Consider the following 18,722-nt stretch of genomic DNA (forward strand, 5'->3'; position numbering starts at 1 on the left):
TATATATATATATATTTTTTTTAAGTTGACAATATATCTTTTGAATTTTTTAACATAGTTTAAATAGGATTATAGGAGTTATTATTCAATAAATAATTAGATTATATTTAACTAAAATTTTATTAATATATTTATTTATATTTATATAAAGTAGAGTCTATTTTTGTTGTCTGTATACGACAGATTGATAATATTTCTTCTTCTTCTCTCTCTATTTCATTTTTTCCCTAAGAATTCTATTTCTTTCTTCTTCTCTCTCTATTTATACTCAGGCCCGGCACTGGAAGGAATATAAAGCAACTTAACTTCACATCTCTATAGATCAGTGTCAATATCACAGCAGGAGCAACAAAGCAGCTGTTATGATATGCATTGTTCCTCTGTTTTCAGAGATGAAAGACCGTCACCATTTTCTGAGGATTAAAGGGCTGTGGTTTGTTGACATCTGATCCAAGACGGAGCTCATTCCAGTTCCTGAAAGGGTGTTGGCGGATTAAGCCTTCTAAGAGCTAGCCTCCAAACTTCCCTGCTGAAATCAAAAGTTAAAAGCATGTGGTCTCTTGTCAAGGGTTCTCTTGAGCATAAGCATCAAGTAGTGGGGAGTTGTAGACTTGTAGTCCCCAAGAAGCCAATCTGATCCTTGTGGGTAGTCTGTCTAAATTAGCTAGCGAGGGCCGACTTAGATAGGGTGACAAACGCCTGACTTAGATAGGGTGACAAACGGTGCTATCGCCCCAAGTCCAGTCTGTTATCCTTCTATTTTTTAATAGATAAATACCTGATTTTTTCAAAAATATATGTATTTTTATATTAAAAATAAAAAATATCTATTTTTTATATGAAAGTATTTTTATTTTATCACAATTTTAATTTAAAAATACTTCTAGTATTTAAAAAACAAATATTTATCATATTTCTTTCTAAGAAAACAAATATTTATAAAAAAACAAATATTTATCATATTCGCCAAAATCGTAAAACTATACTTTTCCGTCAAAACCGCAAAAATATGTTTTCACGTTAAAACCACAAAACCACATTTTTCCGCTAGAACAATAAAATTCATTTTCCAAACAAAACCATAAAATTATTTTTATTCTCGTTAAAATCGCAAAACTAAATTTCTCACCTAAATCGAAAATATGTATTTTTCCGCAAAAACCGCAAATCATATTTTCCGCTAAAACCATATTTTAAAAGAATTATATTTTGGATAATTAATATAGTGAAACAAAAATAATATATGATTAATGAAAAATTTCCTAGGAAGCATTTTTAGTTTATTTTCACAAAATAGCCCTTAAGAAGAGAAAATGACCTAAAGAAATTTTATTAAACGATAAACATACATTTATACCATAAGGTTAATGAATCTATATTTAGAGTTTAGAGTTGAGGGGTAAGGTTTTGAAGATGAGGTTTCAAATTTTTTTTTTTTGAAAAAAAGAACTTAAAATTAAAATTTTCAATATAAAAATTGGTTATTTTGTCATTTTTCTCCTTGAAAACTATTTTGTGACAAAAACTAAAAAAAAAACTATTTAAGAAAATTGCATTTGATTAAATCAAAACAAAGTTATTTTGGAACTTGTTCCATTCATGTCCCCCTTTCTTGTACCACAATGTTTGTTTGGATAGTAATCAATAAATCTTTTAGTCGAAAACAAAGTTATTTTAGTAATTGGTTTACTAAATTCATTTAGATGAAAATGAAAATAAAGAAACAAAAATAAATCTATTTAAATAATTCATCTCGATGAAGTATTTGAATAGACAAACAAACAGTTTCATAAAATTTTGATCATTTATCGTATAAATGGATTAGCCTGATGGAGGTGAAGAAACAAACTTTTTAAACGAAATATCTTCTCTCGTATATCTATTTAGATATACGGAGCTTAATGGGCTAAATCAAATAATGGTTTTTGTATTCTAAGCCCAGTCATATCTGGCCAGTTATATACTTGGGATGCGACCAACCAATTATATTTGTCTCGCAAACATTTTATTTTAAAATAATTTGGTTTATTATTTGGCCCGATTTGGGTGTACATGTAAATTGATTTGGTTACCAAAAAGACAGTTTGAACTTTGAAGTGCTCTGTGACTAGAAAAAACAATGTAAATTGATTAATACCCAAATACTTTGAAGTGCTTTGTGATGAGAAAAAAAAATTAAATTGATTTGTTACCGAAATACTTTGAAGCAATGCTTTAATATATGGCAAAAAATGATCTAATATTAAAATCATGAATATAATAATTATCATTATTGAATAGAATTGTACAAAATTAGTATTAAAAATACTTAGCACAATAAAAGATGCATTAGATTAAAACTTGTCCTCTCTCTCTCTCTTTTTGTCTCGGACCAAATAGCTCTTAATTATGTGTGTACCATGGTAGACTATAATTTTCCATGTCAAACTTCTGTAATAGCTTCCATGATATTAGTTCTTACAATATACTATTAAACTAACAGAAAGTAAGTAACTGCAGGTTAGACCTCTTTTTTTTTTTTTTTTTTTTGCTAAAGCTGCAGCTTAGACTTGTTGTCATAATTGATACATTGGATATTCTGAGTCATAATTCAAAATACATAAGATCTCCTAACATGACTTCTTTAAAATTTTATCGGACTTCCAAGACATTATTTAGGTGGTCACTAATTCAAAGAAAGCTTAATCGAAGTTCCAACGGCGATGGATGTTCCATCTCAGCTCCACATGATGAGTAGGAAGGAAACGTGGTCGTGTTGGTCTCTCGTATGTATTCACGGTACTGGTTATTGACTCTGCTTCTCATTTTTTCCACTTTGGATTCTTGGAATGAATTCACCGGAAAGAGTTGTAGCGTCTCTATTACCCTCTCCTCCTCGTCTTCGTTTATTTCAAAAACATCTACAAGTAGTACCAATTATCATCCTTAACAAATTAAATACATTTTTGTATATCATCATGAAATTATTTAATTCTTTTAAAAGACTTGTTAGGGGAAATAGAAAATAACTAGAAAAACATTTAGATATAGATTGGTATCGCAAAAATCATAAGAGGTTACCTCTAGTTGATGGTTGACGATGATGATGATGATGATGATGATGATGAGAGATATAGTCATTTTCTTGATGATGATGATCAAAATCAATGGAGATTTTACGGCGTTTTTGCCTCTCTCTAGCCTTATGGTTTTGGAACCAATAGAAAACATTCTTACTCTCGATCTTGCCGTAGAAACTGAGCTCTGTAGAGATCTTCTGAATTTGGTCTGTGGTCGGAGTTCTAAGACCAGCTCGGAACAAGTCAGTCAATACCTTCAACTGCTCCACCGTCGGGTTCCACCTCCCGCACTTCGTCCCCGTCCCTCCTCCTCCTCCGTTGTTGCCACGTACGCTACGAACTTTCAGGGGGAAAGACATTTTCAGATATAATCCTTAATCAAGTGTTTACGTTTTAGGGCTTCTTACTTGTATACTCGTATATAAATGCGGAGATCTAGTAATGGTGTTCAAGTTAAAAGATAAATAAATTGATAAGTTGTCGGGGGAGAGGTTTTCGAGTTATGTGTCGTTTTATGATGAGTTGTTTATTACGAAATGCATGCTTAATGCTTTGTTTTTTCTTGGGATTTGGGAGAGACTGATATTTGCAGATTTGATCATTTTCTTTATCCTTGTCCTAACCTATCTTGGCCTCCGTCCCATGATGTTACGATGTATATACACGTATAGATGTTCATGTTGCATAATTTAATTTAATTTTTTTTGTATGGGACGTTCTAACGATTGAAATAAACTCAAATATACTTCATTCTAGATTAAGGGCGCAAATGCGAAGTGGTCTTTGGATTTGAGATCAGGCTTTAATTTATAAGACTGGAAAAACAATGTGTTCTCATCATATTGCACAAAATATAGAGGATGGTTTAGTCGTTGTCTTTGGTCAGAGGTTGTTGAAGATTCGAAGGTAAAAAATAAAACATATCGTAAATTTCTATATGATCGATCGTTATTATTGACCAATACCCGCAAATATTAACATCATGACAATGATGACATGAATATGATAAGGAATAATCATAACACCTCACTGTGTGAACAGATTGACTTCCAAGTTAGTATTAAACAGTAAGTTTTTATTTTGTTTTCCACAAAATAAACGACACTTCAATCTCACAAGTTATTTAACGGTAGTTTTGTATTTTGTTTTACACAAAGATGTGACACTTGAGGGAGCTTGGTCGGCAACTGCAGAGGGGAGGAAATTCAAAATCTTATTCTTATATATACAAGAAAATATAACATTCAAAATATATATAACGGTTTGCAATTCACTAAAATTCTTCAAAATGTAATATGTAGAAAAGTAGTCATCCCTCGGTACAAAAATGGATAATCCTTCCTTAAGTTTAATCCGGTGTCAAAGAATATATGTTTAACATTAAAAACAAATATTTATTTTCGTTTAACAACAATTTTGCATGTTTAGTAGTTTTAACAGAATTTTTTTGATTCCTAATGACACTTGAAACCAAATACAAAAAGGATTTAACAAGCAAAAATAATTTAAAACAGAAAAGGAAAACTCGAACAAAATCTCATTTCGTTTTATTTTTCTTTTTAACTGCCGTTTATTTATATTCATGGGTATATACAAATGTATCAGTGGTGGTGATTTAGAGGAGACATGCACGGGATGCGAAGCAAGTAAGAAAATGGTCCAAGGAATAAAATGACAATGTGAATAAAACCAAACATTGTTTTTAGAAACAAAGTAACTCTTCACTAAACAACATAACAGTACTTACAAATATATTTGTCTCTCTTGCATATAAATTTGCATTTTGTTTTTATATTTTTTCAAAACGGGTTAATTCGGTGTCAAAGTCAAAGCTCACATGGCTTATGTTATTTGGAATCATCCGGCCAGTTAACTTACATCAAGTTTCTTAATAGACATCATAACATCATAAGCATAATTAAATTAGCTGTACTTTTTTATTTCGTTTGTGCAGACAAATTAGCTACCCTTGATTTCTTAGAAACAGATTTTCACGATCTAAAAGTAGGCATGCACCCAATTACTGGATCTGGATGGCAAACAAAAGTTATGAATTCTGCACAAAAAGGTTTAGATATATCTGTCTGCTTGTCGCCGATTATAATTTTCAGAACTCTTCTATACAAAACTCAGATATTTCCAAACATTTCATACTTTATCTTATACAATATTTTTAGCTGTATATGCGTGCCTTTATTATGAACATTCACTAGTTTGCATAGTGTTTTGTTTTTAAACACAAGTCCGGGTTCCAAGTTTTGGGAACCTTAAAAAGCAACTTTGGTTTCTAAATTAAGTTTATTTGTCTTACTATTATTAAAACTACTCCCTCCGTTTTTTAATATATGACGATTTAGGATTGTGCATATATATTAAGAAATATTTAATTTCTAAACAAAAACATCATTAATTATTTACCTAACCACAATTTAATCAATTATAAAATAGAAACTATAATGTTATTGGTCAACTAGCACTAATTAATAAAAAATTTTACATAGAAAATTGAAAACGTCAAATAATTTGGAACAAAAAAATTCCTCTAAAACGTCATATAAAAAAACGGAGGGAGTATTATTGAGAGAGCAACCAATCAATCCTGTTGTGTTAGTGCAATCACACCTATGGAAGTTGTTTAACCCTTAATGGACAGCAATCTTGATTTAAGTAACTGATGTGTGGCAACTTTTCGAACAAAAACTTCTACTCCATTATAGTAGTGAGAACCAACTACCAAATAATAGTCGAGATATTAAGTTTAAGAAAATGATTTCCTAACTTCAAATATGAAAATACATATGTATTTGCGGTGAAATTTATGAATGTACAAATGCAAACCGAATTCGATTCATAATTTTTAATAGGGAAATTGCATCCCATAACCAAACAAAAAACTTAAATTAGCTAAGTAACCAAAATCATCTTCTCTCTCTTCATTTCCCTTCCTATCTCTCTCATCCCTTTCTCTAAAAATTTAATTTTGGTTTTTTTTTTGGTTATTTCACAAATTCTCCCTTTTTAATAACTATCGCAAAAAAAAAAATTGGACATGACTATATATATTTAGACACCATCAAGAAATCTCTAAAATTCATGACATAGCAAAATGATTGTATCCTAAACTATCAACAAATACACATCTATCTTTATACAGGCACCACTGGAGTTATATCAAATTGTACAGCTCTAAAAATCATCTCGGTTAGTATAATCAGATGAACATGTCTGCTATATGTTTTCAGTATTTTATAGGAAAATATATTTCTCAGAGAGCGAGAATTGCGTTCTTATCCGAGTCAAAAAAGTTGAGGACGGTCTCACATTGAAATGCTAACTCACATTCAATTCCCTATGATGTTCCATGCATAATTCCGATAAATACAATATACACGCTATATTAAATATTTGAATCTAAAAAGAATATTGAATATATTATCAGAATAACACTATGACTTCAGAAAAATACAAAAAAGCTTTTCTCTCTTCTCCGTTCTCTCACTAACATCTTTCACGGAGATAGAGATGGGATGAAGCTTTTCCTTTCACCGGTTTGTTTTCCGGCGCCTTTCAACCGGTTTGGGTTCTCCGACCGGTCCATGTTTCCGGAGATGCGCCTCCTCATGGTGGTCTGCCGGCTCTGCTTCCGGCGTCCTCGTCTTCTCTTCTGGGGATGGACATCCGGCTTTAGTCTCCGCGTCACCCTTCTTAGGTGTTGACGGCGGTCTTTACCGGGGTTCTCCCGGTTCCTTTGATCGGCGCTTCTCTCTGCTTCATCGCTCAACCGTCTCTCCTCTCTTCATCTCCGATATATCTCTTTTCCTTGATTAGAGTAAATCAGAGGTTGTAAGTTGGATTGAAGATGATTGATTCCAGTTTTGAAGCTTTGATCTGGTAGGCGACTTGGCTTTCGCTGAAAAGAAAGCTCTGTATGAGCGATTCTAGTTGTGGTGAAAACGCCGGCAAGAGTTACCGGCGGTGGGTTCTCGAAGCGGCGATGACGGGTGAAGGATAGGGCAACACGTGTCCCTCGCAGTTGAGGCTCAACACGTGGTCTTGCTTCTTCTTTGGTTCTACACGTGGATCGCTTTCAAGTGGGTTTCGGTGTTAGTTGGGCTCCGATGTAATAGATGTGGCCCATGTTGGTTTGGATGTTTGACCCTCGTGTATGCCCTTTCGGGCTTTATGTTTTATGGGCTTTAGTCCTTTTAAATAAAACTCTAGATGGAAAAAAAAAAAAAAAAAACACTATGACTTCAATTTGGGTACTAATTCTTGGCAAGTGATCTTTAGGCTCTAACTACTAGGTCAATGTCTAACTTCTTTTTCTTAATAGGTTTCATATTTTCCCATTACTTATCAAAAGTTTCAACTAAAACCAATTCTTATAAGAAATTACCATGTTAATACTGCCAAACGTGTAGCTTTCCCTTTTCTACTATTTTCTTCTAGAAACTTTGAAATATCGTGTAGTACTGCATAACTGTATTACGGATTTTTCTTATAAAAAAATTATTTACCTACTGATGGTTAAAAATTTGAACTGCAGTTAACATATAAGATATTTCTATTAACATAATAATGAAAAGTGTTGGCCGAAGGAAAACCTTATGTTCTTTATATGATTGAACTTAAATAGAGACGCATAATTCTGAAAGGTTTCACGAACTAGTTTCTAGCCTAAAATACACTTGGTGGATCCAAACTTTTTAAAACTTTTGATTATGTTTTTGGTTCATTGTAATATCTATTCGACACAAAAGAAGTTATTTACAAGCTCAATAAAGAGAATTTGAAAACTAGGAAACAACTAAAAAAGTTTGTGACATTTCATTTTGTTTGAACCGAAACTTGAATCCCCGTTTCGGGTTTATTAATAAAGTAAATATTTAATTGAAAAAAAAGTTTGTGACGTTTGCCATAAATAACGATTGTGAGAGACAAACGAGCGATAAAACAAGACATGAAGCTTCAGATTGTCGTGGCAGCGCGCGGTTTGGACCAGCATCTCTTCTGAGCAGAGCATCCGAACTTCTGACCAAACCATAAAATATATAGACATGCATGCAAAAACTGAGTAATTTCTCAATTGACCGGTTATTCACAAAACACACAGTTTTATGTAGGGGTGGGCGTTCGGGTATCCGTTCGGGTTCGGATCGGGTATTTCGGATTTTCGGGTATTTCGGTATAGAGGTGTAGAACCCGTTCGGGTATTTCTGTACTTCGGGTCGGGTTCGGGTATTTTTAGTTCGGTTTCGGTTATTTCGGATCGGGTTCGGATATTTAGATTTTGAAGAAAAAAATAAAAATTTTCATTTCTCAAATTTCTTGTATTTAAATATATAACTTTCCACTTAACTATTTTTTTATTTTTAATAGATTGAATGATTAATAGATTTGGACATAACATTTTCAATCTAAAAAGACATTAATTTGGTTATTGTTTTTAAATTTTGGATGTTACTTTTTGTTAATATTGTTGAAATAAAAAGTTTGACATGCATTTTAAGTGAATAGCAAATCACCTTCTACGTAATTGTATGTATATCATATGAATTTAAAGTATGTGTAGTATCAATATAAATATTTTATATAAAATGAAGGATGTAAACTAGAAATATAAGGTTAATTATATATATGTTCGGTTATTTTCGGATATCCATTCGGGTTCGGATATTACCCGTTCGGGTTCGGATATCCAATCTCTCCTAATTCAATACCCGTTCGGATATTTTGCTACTTCGGTTCGGATTTCGGTTCGGATTTTTCGGATCGGGTTCGGGTGCCACTTCGGATTTCGGGTAAAGTGCCCACCCCTAGTTTTATGGCCCGTTGATGCAGTGCAGCCTTCAGAACGCATATATGAAGTAATTGTTTTATACCACTTGATAGCTTCATCGTGTAGTAAGTCAGTGGTTCCAAGTATATATTACTCGATTTAATCTCGTATACCTATGTATATATAAATTTTAAATTTCTTTAAATCTTCATCTCAAAGTTAGATTTTGTTAAAAAGTCTGACCTGAATCTAAATTATCGACAAATCGATCGCAATGAACAATAGAATAATAGGATAAGACATGCACCTTGCACATGATGAGTTTATTTATGGGGTTTTTGCCAAAACTAACCCACAACTTGATTTTAATTCCAAACCTATACCCAAACTTGAATCAAATGCAAAACTAACCTAAAAGCCTAGTGAAATTACAGCTCAGCCCCTTGTGACCAAACAAAAAAACAGAAGCCATTTTTACGAATATAGCCCCAGTAAATCGTCTGAGTCGTCTGAGATGTTGGAAGTCGTCTGGACGACTGAAGTGTAAGTCGTCTGGACGACTGAAGTGTAAGTCGTCTGGACGACTGAAGTGTAAGTCGTCTGGTACCAGTTTATTTTAAAAATAATTTATAAATCTTGTAAAAAAATATTTTGATGCGTAAAAAATAAAAATCAAGTAATTATAAACAGTTTTAACTGATATAAATTAAGATATGATAAAATTGATTTGTTTTGAAGATATATGAGTGGAAGTAGTGAATCATGAAATACTTTGGTTTAGGAGTTTGGCAAACATATGTTGTAGTATTGTATGTATTGTTAGGGTTAGATTTTGGAAAACTAAAATGTTTTTTTCAAAAATTAGTTTTCACCTATATGTGTTTATTTCTGTGTATAGTAAACACTTTTCAAGTTTGATTTAGTTTTATGAAGTGTTTAATTAGATAATTAAGTTTAGGGGTTATGTTTAGGGTGTGGACGACTTATATTTCAGTCGTCTGTTAAATAATTTACCCGGACGACGTATATTTCAGTCGTCCAGACGACTTACTTGTAAGTCGTCTGGAAAGTTTTCTATTTTAGTTTCCCGCTAAAAATATTTAATTTCCCGCTAAAAATATTAAACTCTTCTGGACGACTTACATGTAAGTCGTTTGTTTTAATTTCTTCACCAGACGACTGAAATGTAAGTCGTCCAGGAAGTCGTCTGAGTCAAAAATATTTAATCTAATTGGATTTTTTGTCTCCCTATATAAAGAAAAATTTACACATTCTCTCTCCTCCTCTCAAATGGCTGCAACAAAAATGTAATGTTCATCATTCTAAAACTCTCCAACCTCTCTTTAATCTCTTTGACTTGAAAACACCAAACTTTATATGAATTTTTCAGTTTTGTCTCATGTATTTCTTATTAATTTATCTCTTTTGCAGGTTTTTAATCAAATGGTACTCATCTTCCACTAATTTAGAGGTAGATCTATTAATTTTAGATATGTATTTTTGTGTGTTCTATAAATGTAGATTTATCTAATCTTCCACTCATTTTCTCTATTTTTAAGTCATTTGAACGTTTTTGAATATGCAGGTTTTTCAGATCTGGATTTGATGTGCAGGTTTTTCAGATCTGGAAGACTTCTGGGACGACTTACCTGTTAGTCGTCTGGAAGTCGTCTGGAAGTCATCTGGAAGTCTTCTGACAAAGTCGTCTGGACTTCCAGGAAGTCGTCTGGACTTCCTGGAAGTCGTCTGGACTTCCAGGAAGTCGTCTGGACTTCCAGGAAGTCGTCTGGACTTCCAGGAAGTCGTCTGGACTTCCAGGAAGTCGTCTGGATTTTTCTGAGCGTTTTGGTAAGTTCTTATGTCTGATTTTTCTTCATTTGGTAACTTCTTGTTGTATAAAGTTCTTACTTTTTTCCCAAACTAAAACTCTCCAAACCCACTCTAATCTCTTTGACTTGAAAACACCAAACTTTATATGAATTTTTCAATTTTGTCTCATGTCTTTGTTACTAATCTATTTTTTTTTTGCAGGTTTTTAATTATTTGGTACTCATCTTCCACTAATTTAAAGGTAGATCTATTATTTTTAGATATGTATTTTTGTGTGTTCTGTAAAGGTAGATTTATATAATCTTCCACTCATTTTTTTCTGTTTTTAAGCCATTTGAACGTTTTTGAATATGCAGGTTTTTCAGATCTGGATTTAATATGCAGGTTTTTCAGATCTGAAAAACTTCTGGGACGACTTACTTGTTAGTCGTCTGGAAGTCATCTGGAAGTCGTCTGGAAGTCGTCTGGACTTCCTAAAAGTCGTCTGGACTTCCTGTAAAGTCGTCTGGAAGTCGTCTGAACTTCCTAAAAGTCTTCTGGCAAAGTCGTCTGAACTTCCTGGAAGTCGTCTGGACTTCTTAGAAGTCGTCTGAACTTCTTAAAAGTTGTCTGGTCTTGTCTACTCAAGTGGAATCCAAGCTTGTCTTTGTAGATGAATGATCTATAATAGTTTTGTTTGTGATCTGTTTTATGAATTGCATGTATACTCTTTTAGTTGTGAATTTTTTGTAAAATCAGTAATAATGTTTTCCAAGATGTATTAAATGTGCTAACAATGTGTTTACACATTTACAAATCAATGAAATAATAGACTTCAGTAGCCTTTTTCTTATCTTTGGATTTCTCATATGCAATAATAAACTCCAATGGCCCTTTTCTCATCTTAATAAACAAGAATGTTGGTAAGAGATGGAAACAAACAATAGTAACTAGTCAAAGCATATCATATTTTTTATAAGTTTGCATTGAAAAACTTAGTCAAATTTAGTAAAACTAAGGGAGAGAACATATTTTGTAAATATGAGTTTTACATATCTTGAAGTTACTTATCACTCTTAAAAATACAAGTTATTCATAAACTAACGTAGAAGACTTAAAAACTAGTGGAGAAGACGCGGACGACTTCAATCTAAGTTGTCTAGACGACTAAACTATATGTCGTCTGGTCAACGCAGAGGTTATTTTTGCAATTGACTTTGAAATCTGTTATTTCGGACGACTGAAAGTTAAGTCGTCTACTATTGTTTGGTTAAAAAAAAAACTCCAAAAAAGCTAGACGACTTACATTTCAGTCGTCAGAGGTTAGTTTTGCATTTGACTGGATTATTTCAGAAGTTTGACTTTTTGGACGACTTACGTTTCAGTCGTCTAGTGAAAATTAAAATAATAATATTGTTTTAAAAGTAGACGACTTAAAGTTAAGTCGTCATAGGTTAGTTTTGCAATTGAAAAAAAAAACTTCAAGATTTAATTATATACAGACGACTTATAATTCAGTCGTCCACGAGACGACTGAAATGTAAGTCGTCCAGGATTTACGAGGTTTGACCAGAATCTCGGAAAAAAATCCTGGACGACTTACAATTAAGTCGTCTGGTGGACGACTGAATTATAAGTCGTCTGTGTATAATTAAATCTTGAAGTTTTTTTTTCAATTGCAAAACTAACCTATGACTACTTAATTGTAAGTCGTTTACTTTAAAAAAAATATTATTATTTTAATTTTCGCCAGACGACTGAAATGTAAGTCGTCTGGGGAAGTCAAACTTCTGAAATTATCCAGTCAAATACAAAACTAACCTATGACGACTGAAATGTAAGTCGTCTAGGTTCTTTGGAATTTTTTTTGAAACCAAACAATAGTAGACGACTTAACTTTCAGTCGTCTCAGGTTACAGATTTCAAAGTCAATTGCAAAAATAACCTCTGCGTTGACCAGACGACTTCCAGGTAAGTCGTCTACAGCCAGACGACTGAAAGGTAAGTCGTCTACAGCCAGACGACTTCCCAAGTAAGTCGTCTGACGAACAGATCTGGAAAAAAACTCGATGTCATACCTTAAATTAGTGAGATAAGTTCCTTAGCATACATAAGGCTTCTCCAAGCACACAGAATCACAAACGGAAGTCACCCACCCATAATCGTTAGCTTCTATGACTCTATGAACCATAAAAATTTTAGAATCAAAATCTTGAGTTTTTTTAGCTCATTGTGGAGAGAAAGTGAGAGATATGTTGTGTTTAGGTCACAAGAATGGAAAAAGAAGAAGGGTAAATCGATTTTAGGAGCATTAAGAGCTTCAAATTGGTTGTTCATGGTGGTTGTGGTATTGATGACAATGGCAATCTTGTAATTACTTGAAGATGATGAGGGTGAGAGAGTAAAAATGTCATTTTCGAAAAAAAAAATAAAAAAAAAATGGATGGCATTTTCGTAAATTATATTAACTTGTGGGGTGAATAGGGCAAAACCAATTTTCAAAAAAAAAGGAGGTTAGTTTTGTTTTTGACTTTAAGTTATAGGTCAATTTTGCAAAAATCCCTTTATTTATATACATTATCGATAAACTTTTTTAAATATGTGATCATTTTATTTATACATATACAATGTTTTTTTGTTGTTATTATATTTTTTTTTCCGATGGACCGGATCAGTTTTTATTAAAATTGTGAAACTAAAATATAATTAATATATCATGAGTTGATCGGATTGGAAATTAAGCAAATTATGACACAAAAACCTTATTTTTTTCCACCGAACACATTCTTGAAAAAAAGTGAACAAGTCATGTTTCTTCATTTTTGTAATTTAAAATTATTTTAATAAATTTAAAATATAACATATAAGGTTTTTCATTTTTGTAATTTAAAGTCATTTAAAAAAAATTAAAAATGTGATTGTTTAATTTTTTTAATAATATAAAATTAAATAAAATGATGAAGGATTCAAAAATTATTATCAAATCTTTATTACCCATAGTCATTAATTGCCATATATATGTTAATCATATTAGGTAATTCCGTAGCTTTTATTTAAAGAAAAAAATACACACTTCTTATATTTTGGGTTAATACAATGTTTCCTAGTAATTGAATTTGGACCAACATTTTTTCAATTGATTCTTAATCTGTCATATAAGCTAAATTAATATTATAATTGAGTGGCACCCAAACAAAGTTTCTTTTTAATTAGTACAAAATTAAGGTTACAAATCTTAATAATATATAGGGGATATTTATTTCAGTTCTTGTGTGTATTCTATTTCTATACACAAATGATAGAAAACAGTCAAACACGCGTGACGTTTTCTCAACAACGAAGGAAACTTCTTGTCGTTTTACATTGGTAAAAATCACACGGCGTTGACCCATTATTATTTCCTGGGAGAAACAAACCATCTTCTTCCAATTCTTCTTCTCCGGGAAGAGCTTTAAAGGGTTATCAGCGCCGTTGACTCTCATCGGGTTTAATTGTATCGGAACCTCTCCGATCATCATGTCGTCGAAGGCGAGTAGCAGCCGTGGTGGAGAGAGTATCGTCGCTGATTGTGGGCGCAATACATCCACTTGCGGCTACTGTAAATCCCCTACGAGCTCCAGCATCTCTCACGGTTCGTCGCCTCTCCATTCAATTTGATACTTACAACGATGATCTGATCGATAAAGATGCGACCTTTGCTTATGTTTCTAGCTTATTCATTGATAACTATGTATCTATCTCCAATGCAGGTTTGTGGACAGAGAGACTCACTGTTCATGATTATCAAGGTTTGAAAATAAAGTTTTGATTTTTATGATGATTTAGTTTTGAATTATTATTTTATCGTTTTGATTCTTATCTGAGTAGGTCTTCTTGACCGTGGATGGAGACGATCTGGCTGTTACCTTTACAAACCTGAGATGGCTAAAACTTGTTGCCCTTCTTATACTATCCGCTTGAGAGCTAGTGATTTTGTTCCATCTAAGGAGCAGCAGCGAGTGCGTAGAAGACTAGAAAGGTATTGTATTTTTAGATGCACACTTTTCTTTTTTTTCCTCTGGATCAATCACTGTTTCTGTGATGCTGTATATAAAGGTTCTTGGACGGTGAGCTAGATCTGAAGCCGAGAGAGCGAGCGGAAGATCAAGATGTGGAAGTTTCAGAGCCGGTGAGAAAGTTACTTGGTTCTGGTAAAAGAGAACAAAACAATGAAGTGGAACCAGTCATGAAAGATTTGTCTGAACTAATTGATAATGCGGTAGAAAGATGCATACACAGTGGGGAGTTTCCTTCTAATATTCAGATTCCAAAATCTTCGGTGAAGAAAGTTCTCTCTGCTAAAAGGAAGAAGCTAGCTGAAGGGTCAGAAGAACTCTTGTACACCAGCAACATTGCTTTTCCAATTGTAGCTGCTATAAAACAAACACAAACATCTCAGAAAGGAGAAGGAAGCAACAGCGCAGAGACTGTTTCTGAGAAGTTGTTAAGTGAAATGAACAAGGTGGGAGAGTTCCCTGGCTTGGTTATTAAGGTCTGCAAAGGCCATATCAACTTCTTTTCAGCTACACAAGTCACTTCCTCAGAGAGAGATCAAGGTGAAAGCCTCCCCTCCGCTACAACAACTACAAAGTCTTCTTCTAACAGCCTTCAGGTAAGAAAGAAGAAGCTGGAGATACATTTGAAAAGGTCAAGTTTTGATCCAGAGGAGTATGAGTTATACAAACGTTATCAACTTAGAGTTCATAACGATGAGCCAGAAAGCATCTCTAAAACTTCGTACAAAAGGTTTTTGGTAGACACTCCGTTGATCGAAGTTCTCCCTTCAAGTGATGGTGATGATGATGATGAAAACGTTCCTCCTTGTGGCTTTGGTTCTTACCATCAACAATACAGAGTTGATGGACGTCTTATAGCTGTGGGAGTAATCGACATTCTTCCCAAATGTTTGTCTAGTAAATACCTATTCTGGGATCCGGATCTTGCTTCCTTGTCTCTTGGAAACTACTCTGCTCTCCAAGAGATCGATTGGGTGAAACAGAACCAAGCTCATTGCTCTGCTCTTGAGTATTACTATCTTGGTTACTATATACATTCTTGCAACAAGATGAGATATAAAGCAGCTTATCGTCCTTCCGAGCTTCTATGTCCTCTCCGTTACCAGTAAGTTTACTACTAAACTCCTCTTACTTGTTGTCACTTCTGAGAGAGAGAGATCTTGTATTTTTGTTTTCAGATGGGTTCCATTTGAAGTAGCTAAGCCTCTACTTGATAAAAAGCCGTATTCTGTCTTGTCTGATTTCACTAAGGCGTCTGAAACACTAGAAATGAACAACTCTGATGAAGACACAGATTCTGATTCTAGTAGAAACGGCATTGACATTGCCAATATCCTTATCAGTCTTAATGGAGCTAGGCTTCGGTACAAGGTAATACCCCTATCACTAGTTCACTACTCCGCAGCCGCTCCTGTTTCTTACCAGATCATCAAGTTCTGAATCTTTGTTAAAAATTGTTTTTTGAAGGATTTACTACGGATCATAAACATGGCAGTTCGTAAACAACTGGAACCGATGTTTATCAGTTACCGGAAAGTCGTGGGAGCTGAGCTCTCGGAGAGAATGGTGTATGAACTACAGTAACACTAAGCTAAGCTTGGTTCAGATCAGTTAATGCTCTTTTGTAACATTAATAACAGTGATACTATATCACTGAATCTCAGTGTTGTCATGTTTCTCCGTCTTGTCATGTTTTCTCAGTAAAACAAAGTGAAACAATATGATTATAGAATGGAACTATGCTTTAAACCAAAGTGAGTTTGGCTAATTGTGTCAAGACTAGGAATGAATCCAAGCTTATTCATGTAGTAAAGAACTTTAGAGATGAAAACGCTTTGACAGATAAGATAATGAGATACATTATAATTGTATGTGTTCCACAAGTAGTTGCAACACAAACCAATTGATCTCTGAAGAAGTTTGTACTAATGGAAGATAAAGATGGTTCACATAAAGAGAAAAAAGACATAAAAAGAATAATCGAAGGAAGGAGGATAGAATGTACAAATCAGATATGGTGAATTATTGAGATGATGAAGCAATATCATTTCATTCACTCATTCATCAGTATCACTATCTCCGGCTTCAACTTCTTGAGCCGCCACCCAGTAGTTGTTCCCATCTGGTCCGCAGACCTTGTACCTGTCAAAATGAATACGAAACAAATACATCATCTCAACTCCAACAAAAACCAAACCAGGGATTAAGATGAATCAGGGCACTACAGACCTTTCGAGAACAGATTTGCCTTCCTTGTACTTTTGGTTCTTCTCAAAAGCAAACTCCTGAATTAAAAAAAACAAACAAAAGGTTTGATTACCAAGAAACATTAGAGATTAGCCAAGGAAGACGTGGATGGTTTTAATCTTACATATCTCCATCCAACATAAGAGCCGCATTTGACGCAGTAAATATCAACAACGGTGTGCATACCCGTCATCATCATCCTATCTTCCTTCTTCCCAGCATACACATTTGCTCTGTCCACACACACAAAAAAAAAATCCACTACTAGTAAACATGCATAAACTCACCCGCGAAACCAAACTCTGAAGTAGAAAAACTTACACCTTACTGAAGAGGTAAGCTTTCCCATGGCGGGATTGAAACGACTGTTAAAAACCCAAACCAAACATTTTAGTCTTTATACAACCATAAAAGCATTTAGAATGAACTAGTCGAATGCATTTAGCATCTAATACGCGAGATGAGACCTATTAAATCAGTAAAATGTGTATTGAGACAGTGTCTCAAGATTCACATAGCCAAATAGGAGAGAAAGAGTCTTAAAAAAGTTGATCTAATGATGAGCTATTTGAGAATCGGATCATCAATTCAAGAGGCAATATAGTCAAAAAAAAAAAATACAATGCAAGCAACGACACCGATTCTCCACCGATCAATTTAGATCATCTGATTTTATGTAATCAATCAATCAGTGAATTTGAATAATATGATGATGATCAGTGATATAAATCGCAATAACAAACCAGATTAATAAGATTTAGCAGCAAACCTTGGAGACGACATCATCGCAGAGAGCGATACTAGTCTTACAGTGCCTACAACTGTAAGACTTGCCTTCCAAATTCACCAAGAACAATCTCCCCATCCTTTCTTTCTTCTTCTTCCAGAAACCGATCAAAATCCAATTAGGAACCGATCTTTATTATAGAAATCAACGAGACTGTGCTGATTGATAAAATTGTATAATGCAAGCGATCATTTAATCACGGACCACGGCGTTTTTAGGATTTTATCAATTTCGGTGAAAAGAAAGAAAACTATAATAAAATGGAGAAAATTCAGTGTTCTCTACTTTGACGATATATTTTTTTTATTTTATTTTTCAAAAAATATGCTCACCTCGTGGAGCTGGCCCAGTCATGGCCTGGGAATATGCGAAAACTATTTTTTTTTTATCATGAAGAGCTACTTCTATGTTTTCTGATTTTTCTGTGTTCATATTGCTACTAGATTGATGGAATGAATGTACGTGACCGAATGTATAATTGAGAGTATATCATACATACATAAGAATATATTATTATACTGTTACTCTTATCAAAACTATTTGGGCTGCCATGAAAATATTTTTTATACATTATATCGCCGAAGCAACAATCACTTCTTAAACATTACTTCTTTTTATTTGTAATCTTATCAAACTTGTAATAACCAAAAACAAAATCTTAAATTGAATCTGGTGGCTCTTGCAGTGCCGGTTGGCCCCTGCATCTATTTCTTCGCTTTTTTTTTCTTTCCAATCGACTTTAGCTTGAAGTAGTGCTTGATTTTTCGTTTCTTTTTTTGTATAGGTTCGATGGTGTATGGCGTCTCTTGATGTTTCCTCTCTGAATAACGGTTGACTTTTTATCTATAGGGATGTGCTTAGTCTGGGGTTTCGGTATATGTTTGTGTTAGATGCACATTAATAAGTTTTTTGCGAGCTGTTCTTCGTTAAATCTAATTTTGTAGAACTATTCAATAGGCAAGCCAATTTTCACAGGGTTCGGATTC

At 33.6% G+C, this 18,722-nt stretch overlaps 3 protein-coding genes across 3 annotated transcripts; 1 reads left to right on the forward strand and 2 right to left on the reverse strand.

The window, feature by feature from the left end:
* Positions 1–210: 210 nt before the first annotated feature.
* LOC103870362 (WUSCHEL-related homeobox 5) lies at positions 211–8,174 on the reverse strand. Its single transcript, XM_009148493.3, has 2 exons — positions 3,061–8,174; positions 211–2,900 (listed from the first exon to the last, which is right to left on the reverse strand). The coding sequence occupies exons 1-2, from the start codon at positions 3,416–3,418 to the stop codon at positions 2,671–2,673; spliced, it is 588 nt and encodes a 195-aa protein (XP_009146741.1). The 5' UTR covers positions 3,419–8,174; the 3' UTR covers positions 211–2,670.
* Positions 8,175–14,034: 5,860 nt separating this feature from the next.
* Positions 14,035–16,470, forward strand: LOC103870363 (arginyl-tRNA--protein transferase 2). The gene is made up of 6 exons (XM_009148494.3): positions 14,035–14,278; positions 14,397–14,435; positions 14,515–14,665; positions 14,743–15,807; positions 15,881–16,073; positions 16,170–16,470. Exons 1-6 carry the CDS (start codon positions 14,164–14,166, stop codon positions 16,284–16,286), a joined length of 1,680 nt encoding a protein of 559 aa, XP_009146742.1. The 5' UTR covers positions 14,035–14,163; the 3' UTR covers positions 16,287–16,470.
* Positions 16,471–16,536: 66 nt separating this feature from the next.
* LOC103870364 (protein yippee-like At3g11230) lies at positions 16,537–18,028 on the reverse strand. Its single transcript, XM_009148495.3, has 5 exons — positions 17,719–18,028; positions 17,271–17,314; positions 17,074–17,182; positions 16,932–16,987; positions 16,537–16,844 (listed from the first exon to the last, which is right to left on the reverse strand). The coding sequence occupies exons 1-5, from the start codon at positions 17,812–17,814 to the stop codon at positions 16,760–16,762; spliced, it is 390 nt and encodes a 129-aa protein (XP_009146743.1). The 5' UTR covers positions 17,815–18,028; the 3' UTR covers positions 16,537–16,759.
* Between the last annotated feature and the right edge of the window lie 694 nt (positions 18,029–18,722).

This window comes from Brassica rapa, chromosome A05 (genome assembly GCF_000309985.2).
Source record: "Brassica rapa cultivar Chiifu-401-42 chromosome A05, CAAS_Brap_v3.01, whole genome shotgun sequence".
Taxonomy (NCBI): Eukaryota; Viridiplantae; Streptophyta; class Magnoliopsida; order Brassicales; family Brassicaceae; genus Brassica; species Brassica rapa.